The sequence below is a fragment of the Vipera berus genome (genome assembly GCF_964194415.1).
Source record: "Vipera berus genome assembly, chromosome: Z".
NCBI classification, from domain to species: domain Eukaryota; kingdom Metazoa; phylum Chordata; class Lepidosauria; order Squamata; family Viperidae; genus Vipera; species Vipera berus.
Window position 1 is genome coordinate 46973104 of NC_138205.1, and position 19708 is coordinate 46992811.

The following is a 19708-nucleotide window of genomic DNA, read 5'->3' on the forward strand; positions in this document are numbered from 1 at the left end:
AGACCCAAAATGTCTTTAATCTCTATTGGACTAGACATTGCTGGGGTGATGTTTGTAATCACCTGACTTCCCCGTGGACCACAAAGAGTCAAAGAAGCCAATATTGTTAGTGTAAAAAGTATTAATGTTTACTCTTTTTTTAAAATATTGGGAAGGAATTGTAGCTGGAAACCGATCGGTTGTGAATGAGGAATGGTTAATAGTTTCTCAGATCAGCCCACACATTTTTTACAAGAGTGTTCATACCTTAATTATTAAGGAATACTGCAGTCTGCAACATATTTATATAATAAAGGGAAATGATATAAAAAGGAACAAAGTACGCTGTACAAAAATATATTTTTTAAAAAGAAAATTAGAATTTTCCTAGCTGCAAGAATGTTGATGGAATCAGGCAATGTTCATGTGCATCTAATACATTAGGCATTTTTTTATACCCACTGACTCTCCCTTTAATAAGCAAAATGTTTATTTTTAAGTTAGGTTGTGAAGGATTCTTTAAAGCATTGATGTTTTTATAACATTATCTTCCACTAGCTGTTTACTATTATAAATAGATGAGTTTTTGAATCTGCAATTGGTCATCCACTTGGTAGGTTTATAACAAAGCTTTGCAGCCAGGACATGATTTCTGAAATTGAGGAGCTGATGAAAATGTGATTTGCACATACAGAGAGTGAGTAAATTATGTTCTCTACAAACTGCCTGTTGCTGGTAACAGAACACTAGAGAATATGAGCAGGAAAGGAATGGATCCATTTAATAATGAGATTTGATATGTGAGGAATAGGATACCCTATTGCCCCTCTCCAGCTGACTGAACTCCAGGATCATGAGTTAGCTGCTCTTCATCCTCGGTGGGTGGTCGATTTCTCTTGAAAAAGCCTGTCTATTGAAAAAAAGAAAGTGGGAAAAATTGGAGTGAATAAGAAACAAGTCACTTTAGGCGTGAAGTAGTTTCTCATAGGTGGAGACTTCTGACATGGCTAAAATATACCACACAAAGCTATGTATTTATTTAGCATATTAACTGAAGAGTGCAGAAGCGAAACTAGGTGTTCTGTACCAGCCTGCTACCGGCCCTGCAGAAAAGACAGGGACAACCCCTTTACAAACGGCAAGAGGCTGGAATTACGCCTGCCAAATTTATAGCTACAAAAACAAACAAGACACGAACCAAGAAACAGGAGCTTTAAGAAACACGAACTATCCAAGCGGTTGCCTTCAGCAAACCAGCCCTCCCCACACATTCCCCTTATATAGAGTTCAGGGCGTGGCTTCTCTCTGCCTCCTTCCGAGAAGCCCCATTGCCTTCCTCTGTTTACTCCTAATTGACTGCCTCCTGCGTCGGGCATCCTTGAACAGGGCCAGCTGTGGGTCATCTTCATCCACGCTGTCAGGCTCACACAGCTGGGTCTCCATGGTGACCAAGTGGGAGGGGCCTGGCTGAGGGCTCTCATCAGCAAGATCTTCAACCCCCTCAGCAAGGTCTTCAACACCCCCCTCCTCCTCCTCTGAGTCATCCGACCCAACTGCTGAACCCACAGGCTGACCCTGAATCACAACACTAGGGTACCTTCCACCTAACTGTCTAAGCAATCTCATAACTGTCAACTATTTATTCATTTTAAGTATCAGAAGGAAAATCATCTGTTTGATCATTTGCTCAGACCCATCAAAGCATTTTCTATGCCAAAACTAGGTTGGAATTGGCAGTCAGAGGGGCTAGTCCCAGGACTGGATGTTTACAATTTTGTTACCATCCTTAACTTTACTTATACGTTGCTTTTTATTTTCTGTTGTTTACAGATAAGCTTATGCAACCAGCAGACATCAGAGAGTTCATCAGCTATGTTCTCCAGATAATATAATGTATCCCTGGCTACCTTGCCTCCAAAAAGCAGAGCCTGGTTCTCTCTCCAGTGCAGCTGCATGCATGAAGAGGAACATGCTCTTGGACTTTTGCATCCTGTGCTTTATACAGGCCAGGCTTCCCTGCCCAGGGTTTCATGTACCTTCCAAAGAACAATAATGGAGACTGCAAGGAGGAGAAGTCCCACCAACACAGCTGTTACGATCCACCCTGTAGGGATGTCTATCTCGGCATCAGGGTTCACCCATTCGACTAACGTTTTAGCCTGTGAGCAGCAGGAAAGAGATGGGAGAAAGAAAACTAGATGAATTAACAGGCTGATATTATAGCCAAGAAGAAATAATAAAATAATGATTGTCATTCCCAACCCATACTTGCAAGGCTGCTAAAAGATGGAACTGCAGTTATGTTTTGAAGGGAAGATTTTGCTAAATTGTTATTAGTCACTCTGCCAAACATATCTTGGTTTAGGAAATTGAAATATGAAGTATTGTTTTGCCTCTACAAATAATCCATTTGCTTCTCCCTTTGTAAGGCCAGGAAGTCTCCAACAACATGACTGAAACTTTAGAATAAAGGTATTCCTAATATAGCAAATCCTATCAAATTCTCAAGTTTTAGAAAATATACTTGCCCAATTTAGATTAAGTGTGGGGGGGGGGAATGGCTAATCAGGGTCTTCATGGTTTGAGATCATTAAGAGAAGCACAAAGAGCTGCACGTGTGTATAATGGACCATTGATAATCTCAGGTTATTAACCAGAATAGTCATCCTTATGACACAATACTATGTAATTCTTCAGGTGTCAGCAACTTTCTAGAACTATCCAGGAATGAATAAGGTAGTGCTCTAAAGTTCTAAAATGGAAATTATTCAGGAAAATGTTCTATTAACTTTCAGTCCATGTCGAGCACTTTCAGCATTCAAGTTAGAATATATAGATTATAGAGAGGGAAAAGGAAGAAAAGAGTCAAACCAGGCAGACTGGATTTAGCACTGGATTTATGAAATTAATAAATGCTATGATTCAAATAATATTTTGATTTTCTAAGCCAAAATTCAAAGCCTGTCGAACAAATGTTGGCATTGATAGAAAACTTCACATTTGCCAATAATGCTGATAATCTTGGACTTACCAGGGCAGTCCCACTGGGTAGAACCTCTGGCTGAATGTTGTAAGGCATCCCTGTGGCAATAAACTTAGCCCAGGATTGGATAAGAAGGTGCTTTGGAAGCTGTTGTGTAAGAAGGAAGTAGCAGGGGGGGCTCATTAATATGTGGAGTGGGAGAAGGCAGAGACTATAAACATTTGCTGCTTTGTGGATCATCTGCTGGCTTGTCACCTGCTCTAAGATCTAACACACCAATTGCTGTAGCGGTAGCTCAGTGGGTTAGGACGCTGAGCTTGTCGATCTGAAGGTCGGCAGTTTGGCGGGTCGAATCCCGAGTGCCGCGTAGCAGAGTGAGCGCCTGTTACTCGTCCCAGCTTCTGCCAACCTAGCAGTTCGAAAGCACGTAAAAATGCAAGTAGAAAAATAGGGACCACTACGGTGGGAAGGTAACAGCGTTCCGTGCGCCTTTGGCGTCTAGTCATGCCGGCCACATGACCACGGAAGACGTCCTCGGACAAGCGCTGGCTCTTCGGCTTTGAAACGGAGATGAGCACCGGCCCCTAGAGTCGGAAACGACTAGCACACATGTGCGGGGGAACCTTTACCTTTACCTTTAATGTGATATAAAACAATAACAATCCTATATGGTAGGTTAGGCTACAAGACAATGACTGACTCAAGATTAGTTACGAGATAACTGGGGAGTTCTGCCTAATTTATTTTCAGCCCTACTTCAGCCCTTTAATCAAAGCAATATATTGCACTTACAATGCTCTATGTTCATCCACCAGTACGTCTTGTCCTAGGATCATTATTCTTTCAGCTCCACAACTTTCATGGTTCAAAGGGCTTCTGTTTATTCATGCAATGCTACTCTTTCTCACTTGCTACCTCTTATGCTTGGATCTGGCTGCCTTTTTAAAAATTTGCTTCAGATCTTTCCTTGGGCCTCTTTTCCTTAAAGACTTGGGCACAGCTCTCTAGTTCACATGGCCTCTTAACAGCATATGTATAGAACCCAAACCATCCCATTGTTTCTCCATTTACCCCGCTGCCTCTTCTTTTTCTGTTGATCCTGCACTGAATGTTCCATTGTCAGTTCCATGAGACAAGTACCTATCCTCTTGGATACCACACCATTTCAGCATTCAGACAACACATTGAGTAAACTGTGTTTATAATTTCAATACAACATATCTATAGTCTCTTGGTAAGCTAGTTCAATACCTTTTTAGCAAGGCTTTGATTTAGCAGAGCAGACCTTTCCAGGAGGTATATAAACTGGTCTATATCTATTAAATTATGATTTCTTACCTCCTGGAAACTTGGCAGCCACAGTACTGAATGAATAGTCACCATAGCTCCATGGCCCCTCTCCAGTGTTCCCGCTTGGCAGCGAATGACAGCACACAACTGGCTGCTGCAATTCTGAAGACAGAAAGGATTAAATGTTTTAAAATCAACTAAAGTTTTTTTTTAAAGTCTGATCAAATTATATATAGGTATGTATGTATATAATGTATGTATGTATATATAATTCTGGGAGTTGAAGTCCACAAGTCAATAAAAGAGCCAAGGTTCCCCACCCATGCACTAGCTCATGAATGAACAAAAATTAAAGATCCCTTCACACGTATTAAAAAGCTTCAGGAGCCTTTCACAGGCTATTGGAGCATGTGACTGCAAACTTGCAATTTAAATCTCTGAATAGCACAACAGCTGGGGAAGACAATTATAAATCGCGAAAATCAGGACACAAAAGATGCTTCTAAATCAGGAAAACTAGGACATTGGAAAGTCCATGAACTAGACTTTAAATCTTTACTAGAGGACAGGAGAGAAAAAGATTATTGCAGATGATGAATCCACTCTATGTTTTGTTTCATAAAGAAACAGAATAGCATAGAAGAGAAGTTATGGTGGGAAATAATTGCAGTATTAAACTGAACACTCCAGTTGGGAGCAGAATTGTGACTGAACATCTACTAACTAGGCAATAATGTTTTGGATTTCAGTGGTAACAATTTCTTTCTTAGGGAAAATTATAGGCAGAGGGAGCAGATGTGGGTTAGAGATGGGTTAGCTTTTGCATTCACAGAATCTGCCAGTTTGTTTAAGTAACTGAGGAGAGCTGGAAAGCCTCTTGATTTCCAAATCTTGACATTTTAAAAACAAACAAGTTCCCACCTAAATATTTCAAATTGAAATAGTATGCGGTTATGCTTAATATTTATGGAATTGTAATATATAGAATACTTATGTCATTTACTTTCAGATCAACACTGCAACATAGGTAAGTGTACAGATTGGGTCAGTATCTCATTTATGATCTCATAAATCTTATTTATGAAGAGCAAAGAAATGGGATTCAGATCCAGGGTCTATTTGTTTTGGATTACCCTATAAAATTTAAACAACAAAGAGCATTAAGGCAATCTCTAAGCATTTCCTGCAAAGACTCACCATCTCAATAGGTTCCTTGAATGTTGAAAAGCTGACATCACGCCTCTCATGCCAACGCCATGAGGTCAGGTTGCTGGGAGCAATTGTGGGCTCCTGGACTTTTAGCTATGATGAAAAAGAGACACTCAGTTATGATTTTCTTCTCTTTCCTTGCTTCCTTACTTCATGTCTGCTTTTATGATGAAGAAAATATTAAGGACTTCCTCAATAGATAGATAATAATATGTTTATTATTAAGGAGACAAGTTCTTTATGGCACAGTGCTCTTCCATGCTGAATTTGAAAATTTGAATTTGAAAAATAACTAGCTAGGGAACTATGTCTACCTACTAATGATTTGCTCAATATACTGTATCCACAATAGGCTACACTACAGCCTATTGTATACCACATTGATTGGGTTGATACAACATACTCAACCAAAATCCAACATGCCCCATTATGCTTAGTTCAGGGTAAAAAGTGATACCATAATGGATAATTTTGATACAAATTTTAGGCAGCTGATTTGGATAATCAGAAGTCCTGCCTTCTGATACCTTATCTTTCCTGAGTAGCTTTAATACCATATATAAAACATATTAAAAAATCTAGCCAAAGTTAGAACAAATCAAGCTGATATAGTTTGATCACCACAGTCCCTGAGTTTTCCCTTTTTTTAATTCTCTGATTCAAATTCTGATTGCATACATGTATGCAATCATCTGGAACTTTTGAAGCCAGAATTTGCAGACTGTCAAGGGAAGAGACATTTGTAGATTCTGAATGTTGGTAATTTCTCCAGAACCTTTCCATTTCTTCTAATCAGTTTGTGGCATAAAACATTCCTGATAGCAAGCAGGTTATGCCATTGGTCAACCTCATTAAATTAAACACACTCTAACTAATCCAGTCTACTCTTGATCGGCTCTTGATGACATGTCTTTCCATTATCAACTTCTTTTCTTTTTTTGAATTTTTTTTATTAAATGTACATTTAAAAACAAAAGTGGACATGATTCAACTTCCCTGGCTACAGCACTACTATTAGTATTACCTTATGTGACAAAAAGAAAAACAGAAAATTAACATACATTCTATGACGGGCCAGAGTATGACAAAATGTACATATAACATCTGTAAATTTTCTGGTAAACCATTTTTGGTTGTCTATGTTGTACTTAAATATCTTTCAATTGTGTCCTGATATAGGTGCTAGTAAGAAGTCTTTACGTTATCAACTAATCAATCGATAGTCATCCCAGCGTTCCTCCTTATCTTGAACCAATCATACAAATTTTTCCACATTTCATAATACTTTGTTTCAGTTTTATTTTTAATCTCTAGAGCAGGGGTGTCAAACTCAATTTCATTGAGGGCCGCATCAGCATTGTGGTGGCCCTCAGGGGGCTGGGTGGGTGTGGCCTGGGTGGGCATGGCCTACTGGGTGGGTGTAGCTAGAGTGCGTATGGCCTACTGGGTGGGCGTGGCCAGCTCTACATCGCTCGCATCAAGGGTGCCTATGGGGGCCTGGGCAGGAGTGGAACAGATCTGAGGGTCTCTGGCAGGAGGAGGGTCTCTGGGCCAGGGCCAAGGCAGCGGGGGCCGTTCCCTCACTGTTTCCAGGATGGCTTCGCGGGCCGCATGAAACCACTTCGTGGGCCGGATCTGGCCCCCGGGCCTTGTGTTTGACATGTCTGCTCTAGAGTTAACCTGTCCATTTTGGCGCAGGATAAGATATTGTGATATTCCTTCCTCAGTAATCTTTTCGTCATCTTTGTAAAGATTTTTATAAAATTCATACGTCACCCATTTTTTTTCTTCATTTTGATGTACCATCTCCCCTGCTTGATTGCGTAGTTTACTAATCCATCTTTTATCTTTTTGTTTTTTCAATCTATAGGTCAACCATCTCCCGGGTTTGTTTGCCTGTTCAAAAAAATTTTGTCTAATCCTTTTTATTTTTTGTGTCATTTCTTCCTTTTCTATAATGTTCAATTTATGCTTATTTAAATCTAGTTGTTGTTTTAGGTCTCTACATTGTGGATTTTTTTGTAGTTCTAATTCTAATTTTTTGTGTTCTTCCTTTAAACTTTTTCAATATTGCCTTTTCTTTTTATATTCATTGGCCATGTACGCAATTGCAGTTCCTCTCATAAGAGCCTTGGCCGTATCCCATAAATTTTGAGTGCTAGTCTCCTCTTTCTTATTTGTCCGGAAGAATGTCCGCATTTGTTCCTCCATCTTATGCTTAAATTCTATTTGGTTTAGGATTGCCTTTTTTAGAGTCCACCTCCTTGTTGTTGTCCTCTGTTCTTTCCATTTAATTATAATGGGATTATGGTCTGCCCAAGTATTAATGTCTGTTACTACATCATCTATATCTGAATTTAATTCTTTCTTTGTCCAGAACATATCAATTCTGGACAACGATTGGTGCTGCCCTGAATAATATGCAAATTGCTTTTCCTTCAGATTTCTCTCCCTCCAACTATCTTAAATATTTAATTCTTGCGCCATTTTAAAAAAAGTACCAGGTAATATTCTTCTGGTTCGTTTCCTTACTTCCTCACTCTTATAATCTAATTCTCTGTCTATAATTGCATTAAAATTGCCAATTAAACAAATGTTCTCATATTCAATATCAGCAATAACTTTATGCAGTTTCTTATAAAATTGTCTTTGTTTTTCATTGGGGGCATAAATTCCTATCACGTCAACCTTTTTTTCATTCAGGGAAATTTCAATAATCAGTATTCTACCTTCCTCATCTCGATAGATTTGTTTTGCTGGGATTCTTTCTTTAACATATATCACAATTCCTCCTTTCTTCTGCTGTGAAAGCGATGCAAATTTGATTCCTAGCTTAGAGTGGTTTAGTAGATCTTGGTCTTGATTCTTTATATGTGTTTCTTGTAAAATTATGATGTTTAAGTTTTTCTTACTAAGCTTATTCAAAATTATATTTCTCTTAGCCGGGGAGTTTAGTCCATTTACATTTAATGATAATACTGTTAATATTTCCACATTACTGCCTATGTTTTGATCTTGTCGCTCTTGTCAGTCTATCTTCCTTGAGTTCTTTGTGTCTACTTTCATCATCATTGTCATAGTTCATTCTCATTTTTTCTCCTCTCCGTTTCCCGTGCTTTGCCTTGTGATTCTTGTATCTTTCTATTATATATCTCTGTATTGTTCTCTTCTCTTAACTCTCTTTCTTCTAGTTCATCTTCATTGCGTAGGTGCTGCTGGAAAAACTCTTCTGCTTTGTTAATCGAATCTAGCCTATATCTTTTGTCTTGCCAGGACACCAGAATCCCTTCCAGCATCAGCCACCTAAAATTGATGTTTTGTCTTATTAATTTCGATGTAATATGTTGATAGGGCCTTCTCAGGTCTCTTATCCTCCTGGGGACTTGTTTAAGGAGAGTTAGTTGTTTACCTCTATATTCTATTGCAGACATGTCAAACACAAGGCCCGGGGGCCAGATCTGGCCCGCGAAGTGGTTTCATGTGGCCCGTGAAGCCATCCTGGAAACAGTGAGGGAACGACCCCCACTGCCTTGGCCCTGCTTCTGCCAGAGACCCTCAGATCTGTCCCACTCCTGCCCAGGCCTCCATAGGCACCCTTGATGCGAACGATGTAGACCTGGCTACGCCCACCCAGTAGGCCATACACACTCTAGCCATGCCCACCTAGTAGGCCATGCCCACCCTGGCCATACCCACCTGGCCCCTGATGCGGCCCTCAATGAAATTGAGTTTGACACCCCTGTTCTATTGAGTCGTCCCTTGTTCTGTGCAGAATCTCATCCCTAATTAACTTCTTCACTAATCTAATATATACTTCCTTGGGTAGGTTATTTCTTCTCACGTAGTTTGTGTCGATTCTATATATTTCATCAATCTCATTTGCCATCTCTTCTTTCCCTGTCCCTAGGGCCTTTGCTAACAAGTCCGTCATCATTTCTGGGAGGTCCTCCCCCTTGTCTTCTTTCACGTTTTGGAAACGTAAATAATGGTCTGCTTTCTCAGTTTCAAGTTTTCTAATTCTTTGTTTGCTTGTGAGAGTTTTTCATTCATTTCATCTACTCTTCTTTCCTCCTTATTCATTCTGTCCTCCATTTCTAACAATTTCTGTTCATTTTTCAATATTTGTTGGAAACATTCAAATTTTCCGTCCATTGCTCCCATCTTCTCTTGAGGTTCTCCAGTATCATTCCTTATTTCAGTTATCTCTTTTTTTAGATCCTCATGATTTCTCAGCATAACCTCTTGCATGGATTATAGCATTGCTTGTAGATCTTTAAGTGAGCCTGCTCTCTCCCGTGGCATCATTTCTTCTATGGATCTTTGCCCTGCTGGGCTTAATTCCGCCAATGAGGCTTGGGCTATCTGCCTTCTTCCATTCCCAACTCTTGTTAGATTTGGGGTGCTTGTCATCTTTCTAAATGACATCAACCAACCCTCCCACTTATACATGATCTTTGTCTTTCCTTCCGCCACACCTGGAGAATTTATTATTCTTCCAAGGTTATAATCACTAGTACCTTATATCTTAACAATGATATATTTTGTTGCTAACACAATATGAAACCTATTACACTAACACTTCTAATACACAATAATCAATATTAATCAATTTCAAGTGTTTATATTCCACTACAATCCTAATTTATTTATATAGTAACATGTAACCATAATATAACCATTAAATTACCTCAATATTGTAACCAGTATTCAGTTCATTAGCAATAAAGACCAGGTTTTACAGTCAATCCCTTGACAGTGATAAATATTATTGTATTCAACAAGAAGACAAATAAATAAATTTTCTCACCCTCCTTGGGCATTCAACCTTTTGTTCCTAGTTAGCCTCCTCCAATTCATTCATACAATAAGATATGTTCAGTTAATTCTTATTGGTCTAAACTCTCAAGACAATTACAATTTATCCCTTTTGTTTTAGAAACTTTTTGAAACAAATAATTCACTTCTTAAGTTATGAGTATCACTCTTCCCTCATTTAATGCTAATTGGTCGTTAGTTCTTATTCAAGATGTCTGCTCTTCTTTCTGCTCAGTCCAAACTATCACTCTTCAAGTTCCTGCTAGTTCACCGCTGTTTCTGACAGCTGTCATTTCTTCACGGCCGCCATAATGGGCCATCTCCTTCACCCGGCTTTCTCCTAGGCTTTCCTGCTTTCTGCGGCTCGGACCGCTGTCCTGAACCGCTCAGCTGGGCGCCTCTGTTTCTGCTCTCCCTCTGAGAGATCAGGAGCTTTTACAAAACCCACCGGGAACAGAGAAATGGCTGTGAAATCAGCATGCTCATTCGGAGCGGCGTCTCAACACAGCCATTCTGTTTGACAGCTGGCTCCGCCCTCCCCATTTTCAACTTCTTGAATCCTTAACCTGAATGTGCCAAGGATTAATTCATGAATGCAAATGAGATGTTCTAGCATTGTGTGATAAGTCTATTTCCTATTGTTAGTCCTACCTTTAGAGGGTTAGTCTCATTTGTAGATGAACAGATGATGTTGCCTTCTGTGCTCACTCTTGTGATGTAAAGCAAAAAGCCTTTCCAGAAGTGACTGGGGAAATACACAAGCAGATCAGCTCCAGATACTGTGCTAGGGCCTGCATTCTGCAACTGGAGAATGGTGGTGGGAGGAAGACAGGCATGGGGGAAGAGAAAGAAAAGAGATCTTTAATAGGGAAAAGTATCAATTTTAGGCTAAAACTTCCATATTTCCAATTAATGTATGTTTCTTGATACCTGATAGATATGCTCTATTTTCAGTCCATAGTCATCAACTTCATTGCTCTTGTTCTTAAAGCCCTCAAGAGTCCATGGGAGCACAGTTGCAGCTGGTATAGAGATTCTGGGAACAAAGAGCACAAAACACAAGAATTAAAATGTATCCCTCTTATCAGCCCAGCAGATTAAAAAAATAAACTTCACTCACAAAAAAGTAATATTCTAATGGAAGAGATTGAGCAAAATGGCTTGCACTCACCCAAACAGCTCTACCTGTGCATCAACCTTGACTGGAACCTGCAACCGTTTTATATTGCTGTTGGGGTTCTGGCTATTCTTACTGCAGAAGAAATTTGAAATTATGATGAAGATGTCAGAATGGTTCTCACCTTTGAGGCACCCCCAAGATTTCTTTACAGTATTTGAACATTCAAATCAACTTGAATAAAGGATGGAAAAGTGTTGTGATAAGAAAGCTAAATACAGAAAATAGTGGGGGAATGGGAGAATAATTGGCAACATAAAAGGATTCAAGATGTAAAGCAGTTTCACAAAATAAACAAGATATTGGGGGGAAAGGGCATTAAAAACACACATATACACATATTTCCCCTTGGTTGAGTATTGATAAATATTTTACAACAATATTAGTTTCCCATTCCTTGCAAAACAGCCCCCCCAAATGTTAAACTATTTATTCCATTTGCAGATTATTAATCTGTCATCTGTCTACTATATTAATGATGAAATAGTTAACAGGTAGAACAATAATAAAGCAAGATTAAAATTTCAAAGCGCTCTGTTAACAAACTGCTATTATAATCAACTCGTAGAAAGTTTACCATGGTTTCTTATCTTTCCTAAATCATCCCAACAGTTAACACTGATTCATTCTGAATCATATGTCCACATTTACTTTTGATACCATCTCTTAACAATTGTTATCTAGTTAAATATAATAAGGCTATTCTCCAAAGTCGACTTATCTTCCCAAAGAGTCCAAATGAAATTGTTTTCCAGTTAAGCATTAAAAATTCATTCCCCAATCTCCTTCAATCCTTTAGGAAAAACAATTTATCATTTCTTCATTCAGTTTTCTGCTGTTGTAAAGGAATGCAGGCTTGAACTTCAGGAAGGCATGTGCAATCCACTCAGTTCAAAGTCTGTAAGATCCATATTTTTTTCAATCTTCTTGACAAAATTTGCCACTTTTAAATAAAATTCTTTTTGTGAATCTGATTTATCTACAGTTACTTGCATCTGAATATTTTTTGTAACCTTTATCATTTCATCAAACTTCTTAAAAAAACTTTCTATTATACATTACCAAACTATGTTTTTTCAGATGTCAGCCACATTTGCCTGTCTGTAATTTGATACATTGTTGCTCTGTGTAACTGAACAACAATAGATAATAAGAGAACACAGGAAATAGAGAAATAATATTTTTCAGAGTGAAAAAATAAAGAAGCGGGAAAGATATTTTCTAGATATTTCAATACAAAATTAAAAGAAAAATAAAAAAGCTCTAATGTTTTTGGAAATTAATAAAATGCAAAATTCCTGTGGTGAGAGTCCAATATAGATGTAAATCAAATGAAAACACTTTCACTACACAGGAACATGATTTCCTTATGGAAAAGCAAAATTATTTAAAACAACAATATAAATCAAAGGGAAAAGGGAAAAAAAACCCTAGATAAGGTCCAGCAGGGGATTAAAATAGATCAACATTCCACAACCTGGTCAACTTTTAAAGATAAAGAGCAAAGTGAAACAGAAGCTTCAAAAGTGAAGTTAAAACCCAGGCATGTTTAAGAAAATGAACTGCCGAGAACAAAGATGGATAACCGCTCACTTCCTGACAGCTCCCACAATGGAACTAATGCCACAGGAAACTACAGTCTTCAAGATTACTCTTCGCAGAAGAGTTCACGGCCATCCAAAAGCCATTTTGGGCCGTTCATGAATGCTCCCATTCAAATCCAGGGAGCAGTATTGCCAAAGAACCAACTTTGGCAGCAAAATCAGTATATCATCAGCAGGAAAAAGAAAAGTACTTACCATTCAGCACCTATCTTGGAGGAGGATATGATGTATATATATATATATATAGGTTCATGTATTTTTAATGCACTTTTTTTCAATGTCTTGCTTGTTTTGTGTGTTATTTTTGTTTATGTTAAAAATTTTTGAAGTTTTGAATTTTAACCTTTTTTTAATAAAATAAAAATAGATAAAACAGATATAGGGTTGTTTCTCTGTCTTTTGGTTGGAGAAGGCTGAAGGACGTTGGTACAATAGCAGTCCCGAGTCTAGCACCACTGTAATCTGCCAGGATTACAATTTCCATGGAAATGTGTTGAATGATAATGGCTTGGAATCCAGAAGTTATAGTTCATTTGGGAAGCTCCAGGTTAAAAAAGAGAAATTGGTTTCAGAGATTAAGTCAGTGAGGCCTGACTGAGTGTTACCTCTTGAGTTGCAGCACAAAGTCAGTGCTATTATTGGCATCTTCTAGCTGGCTAATACTTAGTTCCAAATCCAATTTGATCTGCAAATAATAAGGGACAAGAAGAAAAGTGAGAATGAGGACATTAAAATCAGGGAGTAGAGGAGAGCTTAAGACTGATAGGTTAAGAAAAAACTTTGTAACAACCTAGATGCTGTTTGATGTCAATGGTTTGCTTTCTGCTACAATTTCTCAATAACTTATCTATGTGCCTGTAGATGCTAGACTGTGGATTTGTGGTATAATATGAATCAGATAAGTCATGTGACAATAATCCTGCTTATACTAAAATAGAATTTAGTAACTGCCTTTGTATGTATTAATCAAAAGATATTAGTAACAATTCTGTTCTGTTTATATGCAAAAAATAAAAGTGTCATGCATTGGTTTTATTTAGATTTATTTATTAGATTGAGAGGGACGCGGTGGCTCAGTGGGTGAGGATGCTGAGCTTGTCGATCAGAAGGTCGGCAGTTTGGCGGGTCGAATCCCGAGTGCCGCGTAACAGAGTGAGCGCCTGTTACTTGTCCCAGCTTCTGCCAACCTAGCAGTTCGAAAGCACATAAAAATGCAAGTAGAAAAATAGGGACCACTCCGGTGGGAAGGTAACAGCGTTCCGTGCGCCTTTGGTGTCTAGTCATCCTGGCCACATGACCACGGAGACGTCCTCGGACAAGCGCTGGCTCTTTGGCTTTGAAACGGAGATGAGCACCGGCCCCTAGAGTTGGAAATGACTAGCACGCATATGCGGGGCAACCTTTATCTTTACCTTTATTAAATTAGTTTTATTTAGATCCCATTCAGTTCTATTTACCAAGTTAAAGGAAATATAGTATAATTTTGTGTATTACATGGAGAAAAACATTTTCCATTCTTTTCTAGATTTTTGCTACTTTTTCAGACTTCACAGCAAACTTGAAAACAAGTTCATTTTAGAAATGTACCCCCTACCTCTGTATGGGATTTCATTGGGTTACCCACTTCACAAGCCACGCATCGGGTTTCATTCTCCTTGCGGAAATTACAGATCAGTTTCTGCAGGGAAAAGGGATGGAGTGTGTTTAAGTATATTTAACCTTGGAAGACTGAATGAGCAGTATGACAAAATGAAAGGATTTTCATACTATTGCTATTCAACTGGAAAGGTTGTTTCTAGGTCATCAGAGCCCCTTTTGAAACAAAACTAATATGTTATATATGGTAGCAGATTTTTCTCATGCATTTTAGCATAAAACAAATCAAAGAAAGTTAAATCTCAGAAAAACTTATAATACATAACAACAACAACAACAACAACAACAACAACAACAATAATAAAGCTGGAAGGGATCTTGGAGGTCATCTAGTCCAACCCCCTGCTCCCATGTGTGGTATCCAGCTGCAAAAAATCCTACATGGCTTTGAATTAGGATACTTGCAAATATAGCAATATAACTGAAAGAGAGTTGCTGTGTGATTATACTCACATTCTAGAGCATGGGTGTCAAACTCGCCACGTCACGTGATGTGTCGCGACGTATCGTGACTTTTTGCATTGCTGGAGCTGGAGTGGACGTGGCCTCTGTATGATGCAGCCAGCCCACAGGCTGGCAGTTTGATGCCCCTAGAGCCTGAGCACTGTTATATAGCACAGTTCTCTAATATGCAGTAATTGATGTCAACCAAATGTATTGCAGATAAATTAACATATCCAAATTTATTTATTTTTATTTATTTATATTTTCTATTTCTTAAGCATCCACCTCCCTCAGAGGGGGAGGATGATCAACATGATTATCAAGTTTGGTAAAATTGAGCTTCCAGTCAACTCAGGGTTGACCTGTGATCACAAGAAGCAAGAAAATGTAAATATTTTTAGGAAATAATGTTTAAAACACACTTTTAAGAATGGAATAAAAAGGAAGTGAAAACATTTGTTTTTCTTGGCTCTGTTCCATAAGAGGCATAAAAGACTACAAGACTGCATTTTCTGTCAGTGTATAGCCACAGTGACAAAACCTTTTTTCCGTACTGGGTAAATTGGCCTATTCCTGAACTACAATACATAGCAACTTTAGCCAAAGTACTCAGTAGTGACTGATGCTGGAAACTAAAATGCAACAACTGTATCTGACCTCACCTGTGCACTGCTGTTAGCTCTTTGGAAGTAAGCCCCAAATGGCAGCTCCACCACTAACTCAGTTTCATAGGCTCCTTCTCCAGCATTTGTTGCTGTAATATGGATGAGAACCACATTCTCAGCCCCAACAAGCAGGAAAGCTTCATTCCTGAGACATAAAAACATAGAAAGGAAAGATTACTAAATAATGGCTGCATTATTCTTCTGCATCAGTAATTAGAATATTGCAATTGGCAAGGCAAAATTGTTAGTTGAGGTTTGAGTATGCACTAATATGTGAACAACCGGTTCTCTGTGTGGATGCTGCTTCTGGAACTCCATTCTGGGCCTGGGCAACAAAAAATTAGCTACCAGTTCTGCTGAAGTGGTGTGAACCGGCTGAATCCCACCACTGCACTAAGGTCAACTGAAAGATCAGTGGAAGTTGAAACATTTTGCTGGATTAGAAAGGACATATTTTGCCTTCCCACTCATTGACATCTGACTGCCTTTCTTTATTCATTTAAGACAATGAATGGCATATGGTTTTTGAACTGTCTGAAAGAAAAGGAAGATGCAAAATCCAGCAACATTTTTTGCTTAAGTCTACTTTGTATTAGGGGACGCGGTGGCTCACTGGGTTAGGACGCTGAGCTTGTCGATCAGGTCGGCAGTTTGGCGGGTCGAATCCCGAGTGCCGCGTAACAGAGTGAGCGCCTGTTACTCGTCCCAGCTTCTGCCAACCTAGCAGTTCGAAAGCACGTAAAAATGCAAGTAGAAAAATAGGGACCACTCCGGTGGGAAGGTAACAGCATTCCGTGCACCTTTGGGGTCTAGTCATGCCGGCCACATGACCACGGAGACGTCCTCGGACAAGCGCTGGCTCTTCGGCTTTGAAACGGAGATGAGCACCAGCCCCTAGAGTCGGAAACGACTAGCACGCATGTGCGGGGGAACCTTTACTTTACCTTTACTTTGTATTAAAGATCTGTCTCAACCAGATTGTTAAGAGTTACATGGATACTGATGAACATAAACAGATTTCTGCAGAAATATTTGGTAAATCTGAACTTCTAGCCAACTTAATCATCAGAATGTATTTTTCTTGCAATGTCTTAGCATTTACTTAATGTTAATTGAAACTATAAGTATCATATTCACTGACAAATTTCTGGCACTTTAATGTTATGGTCATGTTCTTCATTACTCTTTTGGAGTAATGTTATACAATATGATCATAGATTGGTTTTTAAAGATGCTCATATTGTATTTGGAATTTAGTATGTTCTGAACAAAGATGATTTTTTGTGCACCAGGAATAGCAAAAAGGAATTGGCAGAAGGAAAAATACTATATTTATGATATCATAATACTTATGAAATGGAAAAATGCTATAACCCCAGATATAATGGATTGGATTCCAGAGATGTATGATTTAGCAATTCTTGAGAAAATTATATATTCTGTCAATTAGAAAAATGTCACATTATTTCTCCCTTTGAAAAAAAATTATTGGACGGGCTTGATGAACATGAAAGCTTAGTGTCTCCTTTTAAAGACCTCAGATGAACTTGGAATATGTTTGTAATTACAGCTACCATTTCTTGTTTCTATGTTTTCTTTTGTTGTGTTTTCATTTTCTTTGCTTGGGGTGAATTGTTCATTTTGTATTACATACGCTTATTTAAAAATGGACTAATGAAACTATTTTTAACAATAATAATAAAAATTTAGTGATGGTGACCTTTGTCCTTCTTATCAACTGTAGATCACCTCTGCAATTTAATGACATGTTTTACTATTGGAGATTTATGGAAGTCCTACAAAAGATGGTTGCCCAGAATTGCTTTATGTAAAATGGGCAGCCACGTAAATTTGATTAATAAAATAAATAATAAAAGACACAGAAAAACTACAAACATTATCACCATATTACTATGCTTTTTTCTCACCCCTCAACAATTGTGGCCAATACAATCTAAGCTATTGGTGCTTACGTGTGAGCAGAGAGTTTGAGATCTGGAATGCAGATGTTGTCTTCTCCACAGTCTAGAATGATGTGGGTCTGTGGATAAGAGGAAACCTAAACAGCTATCATTGAATGAATAGCAAATATAATTTGGAGGTGAGTATGGACTGCTACATACACAGTCCATGCTATTCCATGTTATTCCTAATCAAGGGATACATAAGAAAAATCCCTTCAATCTAGAGATATGAAAATACAGATATGAAGTAGAAAATTCAGAGTATGCAGAACCACTCACCAAGTCCAGTTAACTCTCTACATACCTCTGCAATTGCCTATCTCTTAAGTAAGATAATTTCATAATAAATAAGTGAATGAAGCCAGACAAAAACTACATCTAATTTAGATTAATCTCCTTTTGAATGGAATTAACATTATATTTATGTTTACAATTAATATGACTAGATCCTTTCTATTCAATAATTTTTCCCATTCTTTCACATAAAAAATATCATTTTATGGCAGCTTTGGTGGCTCCAAAGTTGCATTTAAATCCACTAGGACCCTCAGTCTGTAAACCTTTTATGTACAAAAACCATTTTTTTCCCACATGACATACATAACTTCTAATCAAATAGCTGGCATCCAAATCCTGAAGGGACTGCTCCAGTCTTTCTATAGACAGTAGCTAGCTAAATAATTCAAAATTATTTATTTTAGTAATAACAGCAACAAAAGTCTCATGGCACTTTAAGACTAAACAGTTTATTATTGTCTGTGATCTACAATTTGCACGCAGTTCTGGAAGAGGAATATTCCATCTACTCAGACTTGTTCTTGGGCATGCATAGGCTATGTTTACCAAAGCCACCTCTTTGGAAACACTTATTTTAGATATAAACCCTATGCTCAACAAGCATTCAGACAAGCAAACAAGCAAGCAAACCACATATCAAAATAATAACTACAATATAAAATTAAAAACCAAACTCATAAGCAGAATGTGGTAGTTCCCAGTTTTCATCTGAAGAAGAAAGAAGTCTCACCTGTTCCTGGACTATCAATTGGCCAGACAGAATAGGTTGCAGAATTTCAGCTCTGGAGAAGGATGCCAGACTGAAGTTGAGGCTCACAACTATGGCACTCAGTTTGTCTTTGAAATCAGCTTGATCCTGGGAAGGGGTATATGTAAAAAGCAGTTTACAGATGCCATGGGGTAAGTTTTTCCCTGCTGGGCACTACAGCTCCATCATCTCCAGTAATCTGACAAATCTGGAGGACATCCAACTGGAAAATATGTGCTCAAATTACATATTTTTGGAAGGTTTGTAACTCTAACACAGAGGTGGGGAACTTTTGATTTTCTAGAAGCCACAAATTCTCATCTCAGCAAAGAGAAATTTCTAGAGACACAAAAGAATTAAGTAGTACCTGTCAAACTGAAAGATACCAAAGCCCTGCCAAAACAAAAAGGGAGTAATTCTAATATCCATAACACTGTTTTTCATCTCTATAATTCTAAGAGCAGGAAACTCTCTCCCAATTTCAAATTTCCTCACAGGCTCAACATCGCCATGGAATGGTTAATCTCTGCATTATAGTAGGCTAACATAATAGCCATAATTAAATTGTTTTTGATTTATGCAGTGAAAAATATGCAGAAGCTTTGCCAAAAGCAAAGATACCAACCATATTTCCTAGAAAAAAAAAGAATAGAGACTGTCTAGTTTTTATTGAACTATGATTCTTAAAAATCCCTTGCCATTAGTTTTGTTTGCTGGCTGTGGCTGCTGAGATTTATAGATACATCTGGAAATTATTCTCCTCTTCTGAAGGTGTTGGGATATTCATATTGATACAGTAGCATAAAGAATTTTATTCCAAGACAGGAAAGTAACACAAATGGGCCAAAACTTCCAAGACCAGATTTGTAAAATGACA

At 38.2% G+C, this 19708-nt stretch overlaps 1 protein-coding gene across 1 annotated transcript in view; it reads right to left on the minus strand.

The window, feature by feature from the left end:
- Window positions 1-737: 737 nt before the first annotated feature.
- ITGA2B (integrin subunit alpha 2b) overlaps window positions 738-19708 on the minus strand; it is a 53318-nt gene continuing 34347 nt past the window's right edge. The window contains exons 18-30 of the mRNA XM_081344313.1: window positions 18814-18939; window positions 17796-17863; window positions 15820-15967; window positions 14652-14735; window positions 13663-13742; window positions 11448-11528; window positions 11207-11312; window positions 10928-11080; window positions 5450-5554; window positions 4301-4414; window positions 3011-3109; window positions 2016-2138; window positions 738-889 (exon numbers count right to left, since the gene is read on the minus strand). Of these exons, the coding sequence (XP_081200439.1) occupies window positions 797-889; window positions 2016-2138; window positions 3011-3109; window positions 4301-4414; window positions 5450-5554; window positions 10928-11080; window positions 11207-11312; window positions 11448-11528; window positions 13663-13742; window positions 14652-14735; window positions 15820-15967; window positions 17796-17863; window positions 18814-18939 (1380 nt within the window). The 3' untranslated portion in view covers window positions 738-796. The remainder of the gene's footprint in view (window positions 890-2015; window positions 2139-3010; window positions 3110-4300; window positions 4415-5449; window positions 5555-10927; window positions 11081-11206; window positions 11313-11447; window positions 11529-13662; window positions 13743-14651; window positions 14736-15819; window positions 15968-17795; window positions 17864-18813; window positions 18940-19708) is intronic.